The sequence below is a fragment of the Nerophis ophidion genome, linkage group LG23, assembly GCF_033978795.1.
Source record: "Nerophis ophidion isolate RoL-2023_Sa linkage group LG23, RoL_Noph_v1.0, whole genome shotgun sequence".
Taxonomy (NCBI): Eukaryota; Metazoa; Chordata; class Actinopteri; order Syngnathiformes; family Syngnathidae; genus Nerophis; species Nerophis ophidion.
Window position 1 is genome coordinate 6,962,962 of NC_084633.1, and position 19,433 is coordinate 6,982,394.

General features: G+C 39.3%; 1 protein-coding gene across 2 annotated transcripts in view; it reads left to right on the forward strand.

Moving 5' to 3' along the window:
• Positions 1-19,433, forward strand: part of cacna1ia (calcium voltage-gated channel subunit alpha1 Ia) — a 520,467-nt gene that overhangs the window by 405,346 nt on the left and 95,688 nt on the right. For both annotated transcript variants that reach the window (XM_061885398.1, XM_061885399.1), the window contains exons 17-20: positions 4,750-5,493; positions 11,746-11,846; positions 14,214-14,337; positions 18,920-18,988. In XM_061885398.1, coding sequence (XP_061741382.1) covers positions 4,750-5,493; positions 11,746-11,846; positions 14,214-14,337; positions 18,920-18,988 — 1,038 coding nt within the window. The remainder of the gene's footprint in view (positions 1-4,749; positions 5,494-11,745; positions 11,847-14,213; positions 14,338-18,919; positions 18,989-19,433) is intronic.

Here is a 19,433-nt window from a genome sequence, read left to right on the forward strand (position 1 = left end):
AGAAGCAAAGTAAAAAAAATAAATGAATTTATTTAAACAAGTGAAGACCAAGTCTTTTAAAATGTTTTCTTGGATTTTCAAATTCTATTTGAGTTTTGTCTCTCTTAGAATTAAAAATGTCGAGCAAAGCGAGACCAGCTTGCTAGTAAATTAAAAAAAAATTAAAAATAGAGGCAGCTCACAGGTAAGTGCTGCTATTTGAGCTATTTTTAGAACAGGCCAGCGGGCGACTCATCCGGTCCTTACGGGCTACCTGGTGCCCGCGGGCACCGCGATGGTGACCCCTGGCCTAGGGAGTCGAGCACTGCAAAAACTGAAATCTAAGTATAGATTAAATATCTCAAATAAAGGTTATATTTGCTTATTTTCTGTCTGATAAGATAATTCTTCTCACTAAGCAGATTTTATGTCAGTGTTTTACTTGTTTTAGGGGTTTTGTTCCAAAATGATCTCAGTAAAATATTACAGCTTGTTGCTGAGAATTTATGACCTATATTGGGTAAAACATGCTTGAAACTAGAATTTTTATTTTCCTGAAGGAACTCTCCTGAAGGAATAAATAAAGTACTATCTATCTATCAACTTTTGCGAACCTGTGTCATCACACTCACAAGTATAAAACTGCTTTCTTAAAGTAATAGTTTTTTATTTCGACCATGTAAAAAAAAAAAAAATCATGACTTTGACACAATTGTGTCTCATAATTAAAACAGATGACAGCCAAATGAACTTTGCTGTTTTATTTTCAATGAAACAATAGAAAATGCGTACTTGTATTTACAGTTGTTAATAGTGAGAATATACTTATTTTAAGGTATTTTTGGGTTCATTGAGGTTAGCTCATTTGACTAGTTTTGGAAAGTCTTGAAAAGGCAAATTTTCTTGTTCTATTGGCAGATAATTTTGCTTACTTCACATAAAATACCACTCATTTTTGTATTTTTTTGTAATTCTTTTTGATATCTGACTTTTTGCAGTGAGAGCACTAGGGATGTACCGTAAACCGGCATTAGTATAGTACCACGATACTATTGAACCGGGCCCTCGTCGTAGTCACGTCGTGTCATTGCTGGTTTATGGAAAGAGGAGCATGTTCGGCAGCGCATAATCACTGAGTACTTACAAGCAGACACAGTTTGAAGACAGAAAAGGGAGAACAGACGCAATTTGGCTTAAAAACAAAAGATAAAGGTGAAGTTATAACACTGAAACGTCCTCAGGAAGAGATGCTTTAAGAATGGCTAGCTTAAGTCCAGCAGTCTTTTAGCTACTTCTAAATCACTAATCCTTGTCTCCATGACGACAAATAAAGTAAATTTCTTACAAGTATCATCCCTGCAGGACGAGGAATAGCTAAACATGCTTCACTACACACCATAGCTCACCAGCGTTAAAATGTAAACAAATGCCATTGGTGGATCGACACCTAACATCCTATTTAATGATACCAAGTACAGGAGCGTCTCTAGTCCATACTGCTATGATTACGTCATTATTTTTTGGTATCACATCTTCTTTCGTTTTTAAAAAATGTATATTATGTTTATGAACCCATGAAATATGTCCCTGGACACATGGAAACTTTGAATATAACCAATGTATGATCCTCTAACTACTTGGTATCGGATTAATACCCAAATGTGTGGTATCATCCAAAACTAATGTAAAATATCCAAACAATAGAAGAATAAGTGATTATTACATTTTAACAGAAGTGTAGATAGACCATGTTATAAGAGAAAGTAAGCAGATATTAACAGTAAATGAACAAGTAGATTAATAATTCATTTCCTACCACTTGTCCTTAATGATGTTGACAAAATAATAGAATGATAAATGACACAATATGTTACTGCGTATGTCAGCAGACTAAATTAGGAGCCTTTATTTGTTTACTTCCTAATAAAAGAAAAGTTGTCTATTATGTTCACTATTTTATTTAAGGACAAACTTGCAATAAGAAACATATGTTTAATGTACCCTAAGATTTTTTGTTTAAATCAAGCCAAGAATGCAATTTTTTGTGGTCCCCTGTATTTAGAATAGAATAGAATAGAAAGTACTTTTTTGATCCCTGGTAGAAATTCAGCACCACAGTTTGCTCACAATAGACAATAATATATAAAATATATTATATAAATAATATATAATATATGAGTAATATAAATATATTCTACATTTAAGTGCAGCTAAGGAACATGTACATTATACAGTCTGATGGCTGTCTGTATGAAGGACCTCCTGTGTCGTTCCGTGTTGCATTTTGGGAGTCTGAGCCGTCCACTGAACGTGCTCATTCTCTCATCAAGGTCCGAGTGTAGTGGGTGGGAAGTGTTGTCCATAATGGCTCGGAGTTTTGCTAGACTTCTCCTCTCTGACGCCACCGCCAGAGAGTCCAGCTCCACTCCCACCACGTTACTGGCCTTCTCTACCAACGTGTCCAGTCTGTTTGTGAAGTTTAGAAACTTAACCAAAAAGTATCGAAATAATTTTGATACCAGTACCAAAATATTGGTATGGGGACAACACTAGTCTGCACTCTAGTATTCAAGTTAGAATGATACACAACCCTGCAGCCAGAGATCAATGGAATTAACGCGTTCCCGGTTCTACAATACCCAGCAGAACTATCAAGAAGAGGTGTACGGAACAGCAGCGGAGAGATAGAGAAAAGAAAAAAAAAGTCAGCAGCGGCGGCATTTATACAGTAGGGAAGCGATTCATATAGCCCCATTCCTGGGTGGATCTCGCGTGAGTGGAAGAGGGAGGGTTAATCATTTTGCAATGCAGTCTGCTGAAAATTATGGAAAGCGCCACTCTACTTAGAGACACTCCACTGCCATCTGGCTGGTAAAGTGGATAAAGCACCCTTTACATTTAACGAATGGGGCCATTTAAATCCCCTTCCTACTGAAAATATAACTCTAAAATAGTGTGTTGAATAGATAAATAAATATGATCAAGTTCTCAATAGTATTTCAATTAAAGGGGGTCGCAGAAAATGGCTGTTTTCCAGGGGGCTCAGATTTTAACCATCAAACTTCACTCTATCCATCAAGAATCGGGTTTGAGCTTCCCTCCTGAATCTTAATTATTTTCCAATACCTAACCCCAGGTCATAAATAAGGTCTGTCAAAGCAATTTGAGAGCTCTGCGCTTTCATCAAACGTGTAGATTTTAATTTGCTTGAGCCATTTTTCAGGGGTTGTACCTCAACCAAAACCTTCTGGGTCATGTTTTCAGTTTCTCAGTTTTTTTTCACATAGTAGCACCACAGAAAACACTTGGTTCTGCAAGGACAAACATAATTAACAACATCAAAATACAGTAGCGTAATAGACCCAAATATTAATCAAAAACAATGCAATGATTGTATTTAATATTAACGCCCACTGTAGAATTACACACAGATTGAACAGTAACACTGTGTTTGAATATTTAATTAAGTGATTTTTTTGGGGGTGTACCACTCGAGGTACACATACCACAGTTTGGGAGTCCCCGTTCATCCAATTGCCAGCAAAAAAAATGAACCATGCATGTGGGCGGGTGGTTGACAATTATTTTGGAAAATCTTCGGTTTCCACCTCAAGGTGAGAGTGGAGTTTCACGAAACAAAACACACCTCCTAGGAGAGTTATAATTAAAAATGTCCGATGATATAGGACTGCTGATATTATCGACCGATAAATGCTTTAAAATGTAATATCGGAAATTAGCGGTGTCGGTTTCAAAAAGTAAAATGTATGACTTTTTAAAACACGGCTGTACGGAAAGGTACACAGACGTAGGGAGAAGTACAAAGCGCCAATAAACCTCTGCGTGCCGGCCCAATCACATAATATCTACGGCTTTTCACACACACAAGTGAATACAATTCATACTTGGTCAACAGCCATACAGGTCACACTGAGGGTGGCCGTATAAACAACTTTAACACTGTTACAAATATGCGCCACACTGTGAACCCACACCAAATAAGAATGACAAACACATTTCGGGAGAACATCCGCACCGTAACACAACAAACACAACAGAACAAATACCCCAAATCCCTTGCAGCACTAACTCTTCCAGGACGCTACAATATACACCCCCCCGGTACCCTTTACCCTCCCCCCACATCAACCCCGCCCACTTCAACCTCCAAATTACAAGCTGCTGTTTTGAGGCACGTTAAAAAAATTATGCGCTTTGTGACTTTAATAATAAATCAATAACTTGCATTGATTTATTTTGGAAAACCTTGTCACATTGTTTAATGCATCCAGTGGGGTATCACAACAAAATTAGGTATAATGTGTTAATCCCACGACTGTATATATCGATATCGGAATTGTTCATTAAGATTTGGATAATATCGCAATATCAGATATCGGCAAAACAGCCATTATCGGACATCTCTTTATATTTTCACCAATCAAGTTTGTCCAATTGAAATCCACATGTTTATCACGACGATGTAAGACGCCCAGGGAGTCGGCCATTCTGGTTTGAAGGCACTCTAAGCTTTTGACCAATAATGCTTTGCACAAAAGAGGTCTCTCGCTGTGAAAATCCATAGATCATGTTTCATAGATTTGCACTGCGCCACCTAGTGGTGACGTAATTTTCAGTGTATCTCAAAATAAGAAGTTTCACCAAAAAAACCCTGTTACCTAACAGTGTTCTTGGATGAGCACATTTTTGTTGGTTGTGTGCCAATGTTTACAACATTAAAATACGACGGCCTGTGTTTTTTTCCCACAGTATCCGGGTCGGAGTTACCACAACTGGGGTCGCCCGCCACCCCCTCATCCTCAGGCTTCCTGGGCGCGCCGCTCCAGTTGGAACAACCTGATCGGAGTCCGCCCCTGCTCCTCCTCATCTCCCTCCGCCAGTCCAATCTTCACCTCTTCGCCTTCCGCCAGGCCGTTCTATGGCCATGGCTTAGGCGGTCTGGGAGGTGTTGTCGGCGGAAGTCTCCGTATCCGAGGTCCCCGCGCCTCCTCGTCCCCGCTCCGCCACCTCCACAGTGTAAACCCGGATGAGGAGGAAAGTCTCCTCTCACCTCCTGCTGTTGCTTCCCGAACTCTTCACCTTCGCCATCCGATCCTCCAGGGTCATTTTGTACCCAGGCGGGACCGCCGAGCTCTGTCCCTAGAGCTTCCGCACCTTCTACAAGTCCCAGGTGCCTCGCATCCTCCTCCTCCTCTGTTAGCACACCGTCCCGTGTCCCCCGTGTCGCTTCATGCCCACCAGAGGAAAACGAGCTATTCTGGAGGCCTGCTTATCAGTGGCAGTGGGGGACTGGACAGTGTGAATGTCATAGGTAGAGTTCACCAGGACTGCAATGGCAAGACTCCCCTGGCACAGCTCCTTCAACCCCCTCCTAACCACCAGACTGAGCAGCCCGGTGGGACAAACAACCAAAGACAGCTGATTGCGGACGTCTTTCCCCAGGTGAACACGCGTACCAAGGACCGGGAGGACCTGGATGATGAACTTGACTATGTAAGTTTCTATTTGTACCAGTCATCTTGTCAGGTGTGTTTGCATTGGGATCAGATCAAATCCAGGCAACTAGTGTCTTTACCGACACCAACTGTCCGCACCCAGCAGGCATAAGACATTGATACAACGTTGATTATACATACATGTGCTTTAAAACTGACGTTGAAACTTTGGAAAATAGTCGTATTTATAAATTGAGACAATGTTGATGTCAAACTGTTGGATCCACGTTGTTGGTTGGGGAATTACCAAATTTCAATGGATAGATCATCTTAACGACCCGACATTGAATAAACGTCGTCAAAAAGTATGTTTACATTTGTGTTGTAGGATATTGGTTGAAAAATGACCAAAATTCAATGGTTGAATCAACGACAGAACCCATGATTTTTGAGTTGCTCAACGTCAGGACCTAATTCATCAATGTATCTACGTTGTTTTAATGTCTTGTGCCTGCTGGGTCCGTGCTGTTTATGCATCCTGCACCGGCAGACAATGCATAATAGAGAAGGAAAAAAACATATATGAGTCGCATTTTGGGGGGAAATTTATTTGATAAAATCCAACAGCAAGAATAGACATTTGAAAGACAATTTAAAATAAATAAAGAATAGTGAACAGGCTGAATAAGTGTACGTTATATGATGCATAAATAACCAACGGAGAACGTGCCTGGTATGTTAACGTAACATATTATGGTAAGAGTCATTCAAATAACTATAACATAAAGAACATGCTATACGTTTAACAAAAAATCTGTCCGTCCTAATCGATAAATCCAATGAAATCTTCTTCCTCGATGTCGCTTCTAAACAACTCTGCCAACTCCAAAGATATGTGCCGCTTCCTCTTGTCGTTTTCTGCTGCATATTTCACTACGTCCAGCTTGTAATCTGCAGTACATGATTTCCTTTTCGGTCCAATTTTTGTTCAGCCCTTCTCAGTTTTTATAAGTTACCGTCAACGATGAAATTATCCATTTAAAGGCCTACTGAAACCCACTACTTCCGACCACGCAGTCTGATAGTTTATATATCAATGATGAAATATTAACATTGCAACACATGCCAATATGGCCTTTTTAGTTTACTAAATTGCAATTTTAAATTTCCCCGGGAGTTTTTTCTTGAAAACGTCGCGTAATGATGACGTGTACGCGTGACGTCACGGACTGTTAGGAAATATTAGCGCTGCACACACACAGAGCTAAAAGTCGTATGTTTTAATCGCATAATTACACAGTATTTTGGAGATCTGTGTTGCTAAATCTTTTGTAATTTGTTCAATTAATATTGGAGAAGTCAAAGTACCAAGATGGAGTTGGGAAGCTTTAGCCTTTAGCCACACAAACACACGGGGATTCCTAGTTTAAAATTCCCGGAGGTGAAGCTTTACTATGGATCAGAGCGGTCAAGTGAACATGGATCCCGACTGAATGTCAACTAGCAGGTTTCGGTGAGAAAATTTGGTAAAAAGTTGCTTCTTACCGGAGATCAGCTGAGCTTGCGCCGTCCATATAGCTGCCGTCGACTTCCCTGAGACACTGGCGTCAAGACACCGGTGGACACACCCCTCCGACTATCAGGTAATATTAAACTCACTAAAACACTAGCAACACAATAGAAAGATAAGGGATTTCCCAGAATTATCCTAGTAAATGTGTCTAAAAACATCTGAATCCGTCCCAATGCAATCACGTTTTTTTTCTTTCTTTTTCTAGTCCGTCGCTATCAATATCCTCAAACTCGAATCTTTCATCCCCGCTCAAATTATTGGGCAAATTGTCGTTTTCTCGGTCCGAATAGCTCTTTTTGTTGGAGGCTCCCATTAAAAACAATGTGAGGATGTGAGGAGCCATCAACATGTGATGTCATCGTCTGCGACTTCCGGTAAAGGCAGGGCTTTTCTGTTAGCGACCAAAAGTTGCAAACTTTATCGTGGATGTTCTCTACTAAATCCTTTCAGCAAAAATATGGCAATATCGCAAAATCATCAAGTATGACACATAGAATGGACCTGCTATCCCCGTTTGAATAAGAAAATCTAATTTCAGTAGGCCTTCAAATAGCTATGGCTGTGGCATATAGCATATAGTTAGCATTCCATGACCCACAATGCACTTCTGCCATGACCCTCCCCCGCCAAATTCTTATTGGTTGACGTGTATGTGACGATTGCTGACATTTTCTTCGTCTCTTCCGCGAATGATATAAATAATATTATTTGATATTTTACGGTAATGTGTTAATAATTTCACACATAAGTCGCACTGGAGTATATGTCGCACCCCCGGCCAAACTATGAAAAAAACTGCGACTTATAGTCCGAAAAATACGGTAGTTATCATAAAATTGCTGTTTTTTTGTTTTTGTTTTTTTAGATTAGATGCTGTTATTGTAAATGCACATAAGATACAACAAAACATGGTTCAGAATTCCACTCCAATTTCCAGCAGCATTAAGATATCCATCAATTTTCTACCGCTTGTCCTTTTCGGGATCGTGGGGGGTGCTGGAGCCTATCTCAGCTGCATTCGGGCGGAAGGCGGGGTACACCCTGGACAAGTCACCACCTCATCGCAGGGCCAACACAGACAACATTCACACTCACATTCACACACTAGGGCCAATTTAGTGTTGCCAACCCGGAGGGAACCCACAAAGTCACTGGGAGAACATGCAAACTCCACAAAAATTCTGAGCCCAGGATTGAACTCAGGACCTTCGTATTGTGAGGCACATGCACTAACCCCTGTACCACCGTGCTGCCCATTAAAATATGTCCAAAGAAATATTATGAATATGAAAATGAAGTGTACCCAAGATATTTTAAAAAATAAGGACACATTAGGAAAATAATCTTAAAATTTAGAAGTATTTCCCATCCATCCATCCACTTTCTACCGCTTGTCCCCTTTTTATATTAAAAAATAAGCATGTGTATTACAGTACACATTTATCGCTTCTTACTACTAAATTGACCTGAATATACAGTAAGTTGATATTTTTTGTAGTTTCTGGAGAAATATGAGTTGTCCTATATTTAGGGTCCTAGGATGCAAAACCAACAATTGGCAGCAATGTTTTTCTCCCCAACAAAAATCAAGCTTCTCTTCCTGTCGCTCCCATACTTTACCTGCTTGAACAAATTACTCGGGCCAAGTGCTATTTTTGACAGAACCTGTCAGTCAAGGACGCTTGGAATTGTCCTAACCTTCTTTACACTTTTATTATTTGATGGCATTAATCTATAGTAATATGTTTTGAGGAGCATTAACCATCCATTCATTTTCTACCACTTGTCCCTTTCGGGGTCACGGGCAGCCTATCCCAGCTTCACTTCATAAACGATTCTTGATTCAAAACGATTCTTGATTCAAAGTCAATACTTTTTGACAACAGTGGTCGACAGCTGTATGATTATCTACATTACTCCATCAAATAGATTGTTTAAAAAAATTATACTTATTTTCTACTTGAACCTTTAAAAATGTCAAATAGAAGAGAGGTATCCCACACTGTGTTTTCCAGAGTAAATCTGTACAGCAGATTTGGGCATCTACATCAACAGTATGATTTTCCTGAGTGGCATTACAGGACAGAATTAATGGAAAAAAATACATAAAAAATATGTATACAATATTTGTTTTTTATTTTGTTTTTTACAATTGAGAATAATTACATATAACAATCACGATTCATTCAAAAATCTATTTTGTACACCCCTTTTCAATTATAAATTATATTTTGTGTAAAATAACACAATTAGGATAATTATAACATAAATATGCTTACCTTCCTGATACATCTTCCTTTTTCAAAGCAACATTCTTCACTTATGATAAAACTTGCGGCTGTTTCCGTCTTTTGCTAAGCTGATATTTTTCCTAGAAAAAAAACAAGTCTGGGAAAAGATGGATTGTCTTATATTGAGGGCAGCGCTATCCAGCCTGGGAATTACACTTTACAGGCTTTTGAGTTCAGTTCAAAACTTTACTTGGGAGACAAACTTTTGTTTGCAGCCGATTCCAAAAATCACTAGTGCTAATGTTGTATAGAGGAACTTGGACCACTTTAAACACATTGGCAGATCTTTGCATTGACATTTTAACCTTGCTAGCATAACTTGTGATTTACATAACTGAGGGGTTATTCAAGGGACCCCTTTAAATCCTTTTTGGCAGCTACACATATTTTTTGTAATGTGATCTAAGTAAGTTAGATGTTGCTTTAGCTTGTTTACTTCAGATGCAGTCAGTAGTCATTTGTTCAACTTCTTTAGTGGTGTTCGTCAAGGTTGTGTTTTAGGTCCTGTCCTTTTTCTTCATTTGCACTATTCAGCTGGGGAGCCTGCGATTTTTAGTTGAAAAAATGTGTAAGTGACTGACATTTTTTCAGCCTATTTTTGCAGATAACTTTTTTGGAAGAGGTCCCTAAGAACAGCAGAGTAACTGACGAAATAAATACACCAAAAAAATAAAGGCCAAAGTAGAGGACGTTGATTCTCCGGAATATACAAAATGACAATACTACTGAAGGGAGAAGTCCAGCCAGTCCAGGGTCTAAAAGCAGCTTCCATGAAATGCTCAGTCATTCACAAACAAGGATGGGGCGAGGGTCACCACTTTGTGAACAAATGCGTGAGCAAATCGTCCTACAGTTTAAGAACATTTCTCAACGAGCTATTGCCAGGAATTTAGGGATTTCACCATCTCCATTTCGTAATATTATCAAATGGTTCAGAGAATCTGGAGAAATCACTGCACGTAAACGATGATATTACGGACCTTGGATCCCTCACGCGGTACTACATCAAAAACCGACATCAGTGTGTAAATGATATCACCATATGGGCTCAGGAACCCTTCAGAAAAACACTGTCAGTAACTACAGTTGGTCACTACATCTGTAAGTGCGAGATAAAACTCTACTATGCAAAGCCAAAGCCATTTATCAACAACACCCAGAAACGCTGCCAGTTTCGCTGGGCCCCAACTCATCTAAGATGGACTGATGCTAAGTGGAAAAGTGTTCTGTGGTCTGACAAGTCCACATTTAAAATTATTTTTGGAAATAGTGGTTTTCGTGTCAAAAGAGAAAAAGAACCATTCGGATTGTTGTTGGCGTAAAGTTCAAAAGCCAGCATCTGTGATGGTATGGGGGTGTATTAGTGCCCAAGACATGGGTAATTTACACATCTGTGAAGACACCATTAATGCTGAAAGGTATATGAAGCCTAAAATACCACAGCAGAGACCCCGGACTGTTGAACAACTTAAGCTGTACATCAAGCAAGAATGGGAAATAAGTCCACCTGAAAAGCTTAAAAAATAGGGCTCTTCCGTTCCCAAACGTTTACTGAGTGTTGTTAAAAGGAAAGGCCATGTAACACAGCGGTAAAAATGCCCCTGTGCCAACTTTTTTGTAATGTGTTGCTGCCATTAAATTCTAAGTTATGGTTATTTGCATAAAAAACAATAGTTTCTCAGTTCAAACATTAAGTATCTTGTCTTTGCAGTCTATTCAATTGAATATAGGTTGAAAAGCATTTGCAAATCATCATATTCTGTTTTTATTTATGAATTACACAACGCGAACTTCACTGGTTTTGTGTTTTGTGCAATATAATATAATCCTATGGATTTAGCAATCCATGGTACTGGTGATGTAGTGGTTCACATAGCTCCATTTCCATATCTTGTCCCACTTCCAATTGCCCTTTGATTGACCGGCAACCGGTCTATGTTGTCAACTGGCTCCATCCTTCGCCGTAATCCTTAACAGGATAAACATTGTAAAAAAATGGATGGATCAATGTTTATTCTTGGCATTTAATTCCACAGATGGAACCTTGACAGCTGCTAAGCTCAACAAAGAAATACAATCAACAGTAGCGTTCACTAACCCCGCCGTTAGCTGTTGTGTGTTTTACTGCGGCGTTTTACACATGCAATAATCTCCTGCTCTCATGTGCAGGATTTCCGAGCACTTTGTGTAAAGTCGGCACTTCTATCCATCAGGCCCCACGGGGGCCCTATTGTTTCTATTGTAAACAAGACCGTGTACGAGAGAAACACGGTTAATTAGAGAAGACTATTTAGACAGCGGGGGTAAGAACGCTTTACAGATGGTAATGCTGGTAGACGCTCGGAGCCGTTTCCTGTATGTGTTTCACGTCTGTAAATAATTCAAACTATGTGGGTCTAGCGTCGTTTTTACGTTTACAACATAATGCGTTGGGTTGTGTTTGCAGAGTTTGTGCTTCCGCATCCAGAAGATGTTGGAGGCGCACAAGCCAGACTGGTGTGAGACCAGGGAGGACTGGTCGGTGTTTCTCTTCTCTCCGCAGAACAAGTGAGTCCCCATCATTACTGTGCCTTGACACAAAGTACCGGTGGTGCATTTCAGACCAAAACATTAATAATAGAGATTCAGCCCTGCCCATCTTATCGAAAGACGGGCCAAAACGCCACAGGGATCGATTGCCGCTTTGTAAATGGTTTCTTTCATACTCTGCATCAATCAATCAATTAAAGTTGATTTATACAGCCCTAAATCACAAGTGTCTCAAAGGGCTGCACAAGCCTCAGATCCCACATCAGGGCAAGAAAAAACTCAACCCAATGGGATACAATGAGAAACCTTAGAAGGGATCGCAAATGTGGGGACCCACAACCCCTGGGCGACCGTGCAATGGTCTGCTAACCATTGCACCATTACAGAGACGTCCCCAACTGATGCACAGATGAGTGGTCCACCCCGGGTCCCGACTTTGAACAGCTGGCACTTCATATGTGTTCGCCTAATAACCTCTCCACGCAGGAAAGAGGTGCAGAGCAGAAAAGAGACTGCAGATCAACTGGTTTAAAAGGGGGTCTATTTAAAGGCTAGTGTATACAAATGAGTTTTAAGATGGGATTTAAATGCGTTAATTGAGGTAGCATCTCTAACATTCCAGAGTACTGGAGCCCAAATAGGAAACACTCTATAGCCCGCAGACTTTTTTTGGGCTCTGGGAATCACTAATAAGCCGGAGTTCTTTGAACGCAGATCTCTTGCCGGGACATATGGTACAATACAGTCAGCAAGATAGGATGGAGCTAGACCATGTAGTATTTTATATGTGTGGTATTGGCTACAAACTCATTAGATTTGGAAAAATCCCATTGAAAATGGCAAAGAAGTGAAACTACTAAGGACTTGAGACCATTTTTGTTTTGGTTATTGCAAACATAAATATATACCTTTTTTCCAGAGGACAGAGTACGCCGGTGTTTAAGCTGCACCAACTAAATTTGAAAAGAAAAAATATGTTTCAAAGATTAGCCATGTAGGACTATAAACTGCAGACTTTGTTAAATAAGTTATTTCTACTGAGGTAGCATTTCTAACTGTTACCAGGAGGGCATTCCAGAGTACTGGAGCCCGAATGGAAAACGCTCTATAGCCCACAGACTTTTTTTGGGCTCTGGGAATCACTGACAAGCCTGAGTTCTTTGAACGCAGATTTCTTGCTAGGACATATGGTACAATACAATCAGCAAGAAAGGATGGAGCCAGACCGTTTAGTATTTTATATGTGTGCTATTAGCTACAAACTCTTTAGATTTGGAAAAAATAACATCGAAAATGGCCAAAAAAGTGAAACTACAAAGGACTTGAAACCATTTTTGTTTTGGTTATTGTAAACATAAATACATACCGTATTTTCCGGAGGACAGAGTACGGCGGTGTATTAGCTGCACCCACTAAATTTGGAAAGAAAAAAATATGTTTCCATATGTTAACCATATAGGACTATGAACCGCAGACATTGTAAAATTAGTTATTTTTACTGAGGTAGCATCTCTGTTACCGGGAGGGCATTCCAGAGTACTGGAGCCGGAACAGAAAACGCTCTATAGCACGCAGACTTTTTTTGGGACTCTGTGAATCACTGACAAGCCTGAGTTCTTTGAACACAGATTTCTTGAGAGGACATATGGTACAATACAATCGGCAAGATAGGATGGAGCTAGACCGTGTAGTATTTAAAACGTAAGTAGTAAAACCTTAAAGTCGCATCTTAAGTGCATAGGAAGCCAGTGCAAGTGATCCAGTATAGGCCTAATATGATCAAACTTTCTTGTTCTTGTCAAAAGTCTAGCAGCTGCATTTTGTACCAACTGTAATCTTTTAATGCTAGCCTGAAAATAACACGTTACAGTAATCGAGACGAGACGTAACGAACGCATTAATTAATCATCTTCGGTATAGAAGCAGGCATTGCTTTTTAATTGATTGATTGAACCTTTTATTAGTAGATTGCACAGTACAGTACATATTCCGTACAATTGACCACTAAATGGTAACATCCGAATGAGTTTTGCAACTTGTTTAAGTCGGGCTCCACGTTAATCAATTCATGGTAATGCAATGGTTTTAAAATAAATAAATAAAAAGAACTTCACTTTCTTTCCGTTCTTTCCAATAGACATCAATGTGAGGATATTTAATTGCTTTTTCAGCAGAAATGTGCCAAATATGGGAATGTGCATTCAGTTGGTTTCACTCCCATCTATGGTTTTGATGCGGTGTCTGTCCGTTGCATTACACCAACAGGCTTGGGCTTCCTTGTGTGTTGTAATTTGTCGAAGATTGTCTTGGAACAGATGTGCAGTAGTTATAGCAGATGAGTTGCAGTTTTTCTAACTGTGCTCTCTCCTGTCATTTTTATCTCAGGTTCAGGCAGATTTGCCAGTCTATCATCACTCATAAGCTGTTTGATTACGTGGTGCTGGCCTTCATCTTCTCCAACTGCATCACAGTGGCGCTCGAGAGGCCCAAGATACTGCAGGGCAGCTTGGTAAAGCAAAACAAATGCATGGGCGCGTGTGTTCAAGTAGTTGGTAATGGTGGAGATTATGCAAAAATATAGGAGCAATATAATATATTTACAGTTTATATTATTATTTTTAACGCCTTTACATGTGATTAATTACAAGACAATATTGAATTATCTGCAACGGTGCCTTTGCACGCTGCATTTACGTGTACAGATGTGTGGTATTAGCTACAAACTCGTTAGATTTTGAAAAAAAAAAAATTTTAAATTACAAAAAATGAAACCACTAAGGACTTGAAATGTTTCCATATATTAGCCACACAGGACTATAAGCTGCAGACATATACATTGTGAAATGAGTTACTGTATTTACACAGAAATATTTTATAAATATGGTAACACTTTAGTATAGGGAACATATTTGCCATTAATAATTGCTTATTAACATGTAAATTAGTAACATATTGGCTCTTAATTAGTCATTATTAAGTACTTACTAATGCCTTATTCTGCATGGCCTTATTATACAACCAGTAAGCAGGTAACGCTCTAGTAAGGGGAACATATTCACCATTACTAACCCTAACCCTAACAAAGTAACTCTAAATTAAGTGTCTGTTACTTAGAATATGTTCCCCATACTAAAGTGTTCCCGTAAATGTTTATTCACATACCTTAACTGTTTCCAAACGGTGCCTGTCACAAGGCAGTAAAACAGCTGATCAAACAAAACAGAAGTCATCATCGTGGACCCACAAGCTGCAGAAGCTAGCGCTTTGATCAGCTTAAAGGGGAACATTATCTCAATTTCAGAAGTGTTAAAACTAATAAAAATCAGTTCCCAGTGGCTTATTTAATTTTTCTACGGTTTTTTCAAAATTTTACCCATCACGCAATATCCCGAAAAACGGCTTCAAAGTGCCTGATTTTCACCATGGCTATATCCACCCATCCATTTTCCTGTGATGTCACTGCGTGACGCCAATACAAACAAACATGGCGGATAGAACAGAAAGATATAGCGACATTAGCTCGGATTCAGACTCGGATTTCAGCGGCTTAAGCGATTCAACATATTACGCATGTATTGAAACGGATGATTGGAGTGTGGAGGCAGATAGCGAAAACGAAATTGAAGAAGAAACTGAAGCTATTGAGCCATATCACGACAAACAGCGGCAACGAGGACAAATTTGGCGATCGCCTTCTAACCAACGTTTGCATCTTTTGACCACTGGTGCAACTTGAACCTGTCGATTGGTATGTGTTTGTTTGGCATTACATGTGGGTGGAGGGAAAGGCTTGATGCAAATATAGCTACAAATGAGGGATAATGATGCAATATGTACATACAGCTAGCCTAAATAGCATGTTAGCATCGATTAGCATGCCGTGTCCATTGATATGTCTGATTAGCACACTCCACGTAAATCAACTTGAATCCGTCCCTGATCGTGTTGTTACACCCTCCGACAACACACCGACGAGGCATGATCTCTCAAAAGTACAGAAGACAGTCGAAAAAACTGAAAATAACAGAGCTGATTTGACTTGGTGTCTGTAATGTGTTTGAGAAAATGGCGGATTGCTTCCTGTTGTGATGTCACGGGTGAAAGGTCATTGCTCCGACAGCGAACAATTGAAAGGCGTTTCATTCGCCAAATTCACCCTTTCAGAGTTCGGTAATCGGTTAAAAAAACAGATGGTCTTTTTTCTGCAACATCTGGGTATATATTGACGCTTACATAGGTCTGGTGATAATGTTCCCCTTTAACAGACACAAAAACTCCACTGTGACACTTTGATGAATTTAATGAGGAATTTGTGAACCTGAAACAGTATAAAAGTAATGCCGTCGTGAGTTAATAATACTAACAAAGACACTTGAGCCAGCTTGATTACGTTACAATAGCACATACAATTATGCATGAAAACACTACAACAAAACATGTAATCGTTAAGTAAATGTGAATTGTTTTAGTTATATTGTAGCCTTATGGAAAGGCTGTGGATGACTAGTAAATGGAACGGCACTTACACTTTCAGTTCAAAGCTCTAAACAGCGCTAAACTAAGCACCTACAGTGAGCAAACTTGTACAAACAATAACACACCTTTTGAGCTTCTCTGTCGCCGTTTCATGAAAACCATTTGTTGAATGCAAAACGTAGCGGCCGTTGGTTAAGAAAAATCCATAAACTAGCCATACCGTTTTATAAATTCCATGGTTTAAACGGGAACTGCACGTTTTCTGGAATTTTGCCTATCGTTCACAATCATTATGAAAGACAAGAAGACAAAAGTTTTTGAGTTTTTTTCGCTTTTTAACATACAAATCTGCTAGTTTTTGGTGGCTAGCAATACAGCTAATGGGAGCCATCAATTCTACCTCTAAATCACTTTGAAAATGCATTCATTTACGTTCCGTAACCCATGTAATAACCAAACTGTAGTGACATTGTTATTGTAAGAGCGAACACTGAGAAACAAATTTTCTAACATACTAACACATCAACATGCTACCACATTAGCCGCAGAAGCAAACTACGGCATGAGATAAACAAGCTTCTACGTCAGCACAAAATGCGTGTGATACGACACCAAAATGAAAAACATAAACAAATAAATAAAAATTAGCCCACATTTCATGTTACACAGCGAGCCAGACAGCGTATATACTGTAGTTGTACTAACACACAAAGTGCTGCGTGTCTCTTACTCGATGGACAATCGTCTGTTTGGTCCAGCTGGCCATGGACATTTTTTACGGTTAATTATGGGTAAGCAATCCATTTATGTCAATATAGCTCGGCTCCAAATTACACATTTGGCAGCTTCGATTCACTTCCACCTTAGTTTCTTGCCTTTTGTCTGCTCCAACATCTCACTCTGCTTTAGTACTCGTTTACAGAAACAGCAGTTCATCCTCCGTAAATTCAAATTCAAAATGATAAAGTTGGAAATCCTCATTCGTCCAAAAATAGCTGTCCAAAAATAGCTGTTTTTGTTGTCTGGTACAGAATCTGCCATGATTAAAACACACTCGGGGTTGTTGCCAGAATTCTGACGTGCGCTGCTATGGAAACGGAAATAAATGCGTTGAATAATTAGTTCCGGCAATGATTAAAATGACCAAAATACGGTAAATAGTGAACATGTTACGTATTGCTATGAACATGTCTGTTGCTACATTATATATAGACTTGCACTGTGTATATAAATATATAAAACGTTGATGGATGGTTTGGAAGTTGTTTTAGAGGGCTTTTAAGGCTACAATGGTGACTCCAATTAGGTGCATCTTCTAAGGGTTGTTTTAATCATATTTAAAATCCACCCCCCAAAAAAGACATGTTCTTATCTTTCATAATGATTGTGAACGATAGGCAAAATTCCCTGCCAAAATATATTATTTATAAATATAAGTTCAAGTATCATTGGCAAATATTCACCTATAGTCTCGGCCTTAGCACGCATATATGTGTCCTCTTTTTGCCATTTTAGAATATGGTCAGCCTAACATATATGTTATATTTTATATTGCTACTATGGTACATTTTAAGTCTATTTAATACCTGCATTGTCCTCTGAATCCTTTGAAAAACTGAGCTACTGTGGTACAATTTCCCTTGTGGATCAATAAAGTTTACGGTATAGCTAGGTTGGTATAGTGGCCATGCCAGCAAATTGAGGGTTCCAGGTTCGATCCCCGCTTCCGCCATCCTAGTCACTGCCGTTGTGTCCTTGGGCAAGACACTTTACCCACCTGCTCTCAGTGCCACCCAGTGTTATCTGTGTTGACTTAAAATGTTTGTCTTAGTTATCACCAACGACAGATCTTGTTGTGGATGCTCTGCAATAACCTTAATAAAAGTGTTTTAAAGACAACTTCAAAGACGCGTTATATTTTATCCTTTATATTTCGGTCGATGCAGATTACTGTCATTTTGGTAAAATTACAGTACTGAAAAATGTCAAGGAATTTAGTCGACTAAAACTAAATCAGTTTAAAAGACTGAAATATATTTCTTTATATATATTTTCATCAAAAGACTGACTGAAACAAAACTAAAAACTGCTGTCAAAAATTTACATCGTTAATGATAACTAATGCAAACATTTTTAGTCAACAAAATTAACACTGGTGCCACCCACACTGGTTTAAATGTAACTTAGATATTGGGTTTCACTATGTAAAACGCTTTGAGTCACTGGAAAAAAAGCGCTATATAAATATAATTCACTTCACTTCGTCAAAGTCCAAGCAGACAACTGGAGGAGACTCCTGTGGCAACCATTCCAGCCGATATGATACATATTCATATCGTTTATGAATTCACAAACAAAACACAGAAAACTGTCTCGGCTTCTGACGATCCGGTTAAAATGTTACGTGAACCGACTCCCAACATGAGCGACTACTCCTTCCGAGAGGCCGTTTGTCGGGCGATAACTTCAATCTCAGGCTTAATTAACTTTTATGACATAAAAGGGGCTATAAGGAAGACTTTACTACTCCTTATTGTCGCATCGTCTCTTGTTCTTTTTTTATTTTATTTTAACTGCGAATCTCTCTCGTTGTCTGTGTGTCTCTTTTAATTCAGGAAAGAGTGTTTCTCACCATCTCCAACTACATCTTTACCGCCATTTTTGTGAGCGAGATGACACTCAAGGTAACACTTTACGACCTGGTGCCCGTTATGGCCATTCACTGCACGGAGTTAATCCCTCCTCGCGCATGTTCCGTCTGCTTCCCCTTTTCCCCCCCATACCTTGCATGCATCCTCTCTGCACGTCTCTGTTTTCCCTGTGATTCTTTGGCACAAGTGGGCCATCCATTATGCACTCCCACGATCAATTATTAACCAATCGTGCGCCGTCAAGCAGCCGCAGACTTGTCAGCCCACCCCCGGCCAGGCTGTACATCAGGGGTCACCAACCTTTTTGAAACCAAGAGCTACTTCTTGGGTACTGATCAATGCGAACGGCTACCAGTTTGATACACACTTAAATAAATTGCCAGAAATAGCCAATTTGCTCAATATACCTTTAATAAATAAATTTATATTTATTTTAAAAAATGGGTATTTCTGTCTGTCATTCCGTCGTACTTTTTTT